Source organism: Gavialis gangeticus, unplaced genomic scaffold, assembly GCF_001723915.1.
Source record: "Gavialis gangeticus isolate Ggan-Ray unplaced genomic scaffold, GavGan_comp1, whole genome shotgun sequence".
In the NCBI taxonomy this organism is placed as follows: Eukaryota; Metazoa; Chordata; order Crocodylia; family Gavialidae; genus Gavialis; species Gavialis gangeticus.
Genome location: NW_017729014.1, coordinates 20,247,585 through 20,249,857, shown reverse-complemented (window position 1 = coordinate 20,249,857; position 2,273 = coordinate 20,247,585). Strand labels below are relative to the sequence as shown.

Genomic DNA, 2,273 nt, shown 5'->3' with positions numbered 1-2,273 from the left:
AGGCCGCCTGCCCAAATACCCTCCCTCGTCTCTGCACACAAACACATGCACACACACACTCAGTGTGCCTACCTCTGCGCGCGCGTGCGCGCACACACACACACTGTCTAGGGTAACCAGATTTCCAGTTCCAAAAAAAGATACCTGTCACCTGGGGGGAGAAGGGAATATGATAGGGGGCAGTGACATGCCGTTGCTCTGCCCATTCCCCATCTGTTGCTCCTCGCTGACAAGACACATCCCACCCCCAGCCCTGCTGTTGCCCCTCAGTCCAGGCCCACTGACCCCAGCACTGCCAGTGTCCCTCACTCCCGAACAGCAGTACCCTGCTCCCCACCCCTTGCTGGTGCCCCTCACTTCTGACCCCCAGCCCCCTGGCAATGCCAGTGCCCCACACACCCAACCCATAGTCACCCGTCCCTCGTGCCGCTCACTCCTGATCCACAGCCCCTTTCCTCCCACCCAGCCCAGGTGGTGCCCCTCCCTACCTGCCCAGCTGGGGTCTGGTTCAGATCAAGGTCGAGCTGTGGAGCTACCTCTGAGACCCTCAAAAGGCAAAGGGCACAAGCTGGCAGCCGTTGGGTAAAACCCAGACCAGCACTCAAGGGCCTGGTGTCCCCCGCTGTGGGCTGCCTCCATCACCCTGTGTTGGGAGGCAGAGCCTTGCACTGGCTGTGGGGGGACCTCTGAGCCCCAGGGGATGGTGCGCCCCAGGGTCTGCACAGCATCTCCTCTGACCCTCCCAGCAGGTCCCGTACCCTGTGCTGTGTCACAACCCCACACAGCCACGGGCTAAGGCAGGCCTACCTGCAGCACCACCTCTTCCAGCCCCTAGTGCCTCAGTTCTCCAGTCTTTAAAATGGGAACATGGTAATGCTTTCTTTCTTCTGCCCTTTGTCTGGTCTGGTGGGATGGAAATTTTTCAATGCAAGTTTGTGCAGTGCATGGCACAACGGGACCTTGATCCCAGCACTGCAGCAAATAATCAGCAGTGCATTGCGGGGACCTAGGCATCAATCCAGAGAGGCATTGCTGAACTCAGTGAAGGTACTTCACTTTTCTAACTGGGATCAGAATCTGGCCCATTAGACTATTTGAGGCATCACGGTAGAGCACAGACAGAGCTTGCATTTGATGACAGGAAGCTATCGGTCACCATCTCCCTAACCCTGTGGTTTTCCTCCCATCCAGGTTCCGTTACCAGCCACAGCAGCTTCAGATTAGTTTTGGCGCTCACCCTAACAGTGATCTTGGAGCTGACGTGAAGTTTTGCCTTCCTCTTCCGAACAGCTTCACCCAGAATTTACATCTCTGTCAACTGGTTTTCATTTTTTTTTCTAAACTATTTACAGTCTTGTTATCGGTCTCTTTCTGTCTGTGTCTTGGCTTCCTCAGTCAATTTAATTAAAAGGAAAAAAAAAATTCCCCTGGTAAAAGACTGCTCATTATATGCCACATGTAAGCACTGAGCTATACAAAGGGCAGTCTGGTCTTTGCATGTGTGAAGGAACCACCAGTAATTGGATGTGAAAGTGCACCTGTTTTGCAGATGTAATTTCGGTGCTGCGATTTGTAAAAGCACCGTATCTAGACACACACGGGCAGAACGTCTACAATGGTGAATCTCAACCAGGGTGCCACAGCGCTCTGGGGTGCCCTGAGATCCTTTAAAGGATGCTGGGGAGGTTGAAAACACCTACACAGGGGGTGCATCTACACGTTCATGAATGCACAGTAGTTACTGAGCATTTAATTTAGTACTTGTATAATGACGTACTAACTAAACATGCAGTAACTATGGTTACTGCGCAGTAGCACTTTAGCATGGTTTCTGCCCGGCACGCTACTAAGCAGTGTCATTAGGCTACTGTTCATTAAGCGTCTTGTGTAGACGTGCCCAGGATTCACAGCGTAAGCCCAGAGATTTCCAACAGGAATCCAGAGCATCAAAAACATCCTGATCTGTTCTGGTCTTTCTGACGTCTTTGCAACAGAAGAATTGCTCAAGCATTTTAACCGTTGACAAAAAAAGGAGTGAAAGCCAAGCGCCGACATTTTTCAAGGAGGGCCTTGAGTCTGTCGGGGGTGAGTTGAGACTAAAAAGTTTGAGAACCACTGATCTAGTGGAATACGGGGGCTGCGTATCAGGAGTGCTGAGTCTTGTTTCTCATTCCTAATGTGACCTTGTGCAAGTTATCTAGTAGGAAGCAGGGTAGAGTCACACCTTATAAATGCTGTGTGTGTGTGTCAAACTTGTGGGTTGAAACTCACTT

General features: G+C 51.5%; 1 protein-coding gene across 2 annotated transcripts in view; it reads left to right on the top strand.

Moving 5' to 3' along the window:
• The window catches only part of IGSF21 (immunoglobin superfamily member 21), a 272,287-nt gene extending 270,857 nt beyond the window's left edge, over positions 1-1,430 (top strand). For both annotated transcript variants that reach the window (XM_019511926.1, XM_019511925.1), the window contains one exon: positions 1,192-1,430. In XM_019511926.1, the coding sequence (XP_019367471.1) occupies positions 1,192-1,265 (74 nt within the window). In that variant the 3' untranslated portion in view covers positions 1,266-1,430. The remainder of the gene's footprint in view (positions 1-1,191) is intronic.
• The last annotated feature ends 843 nt before the right edge of the window (positions 1,431-2,273 follow it).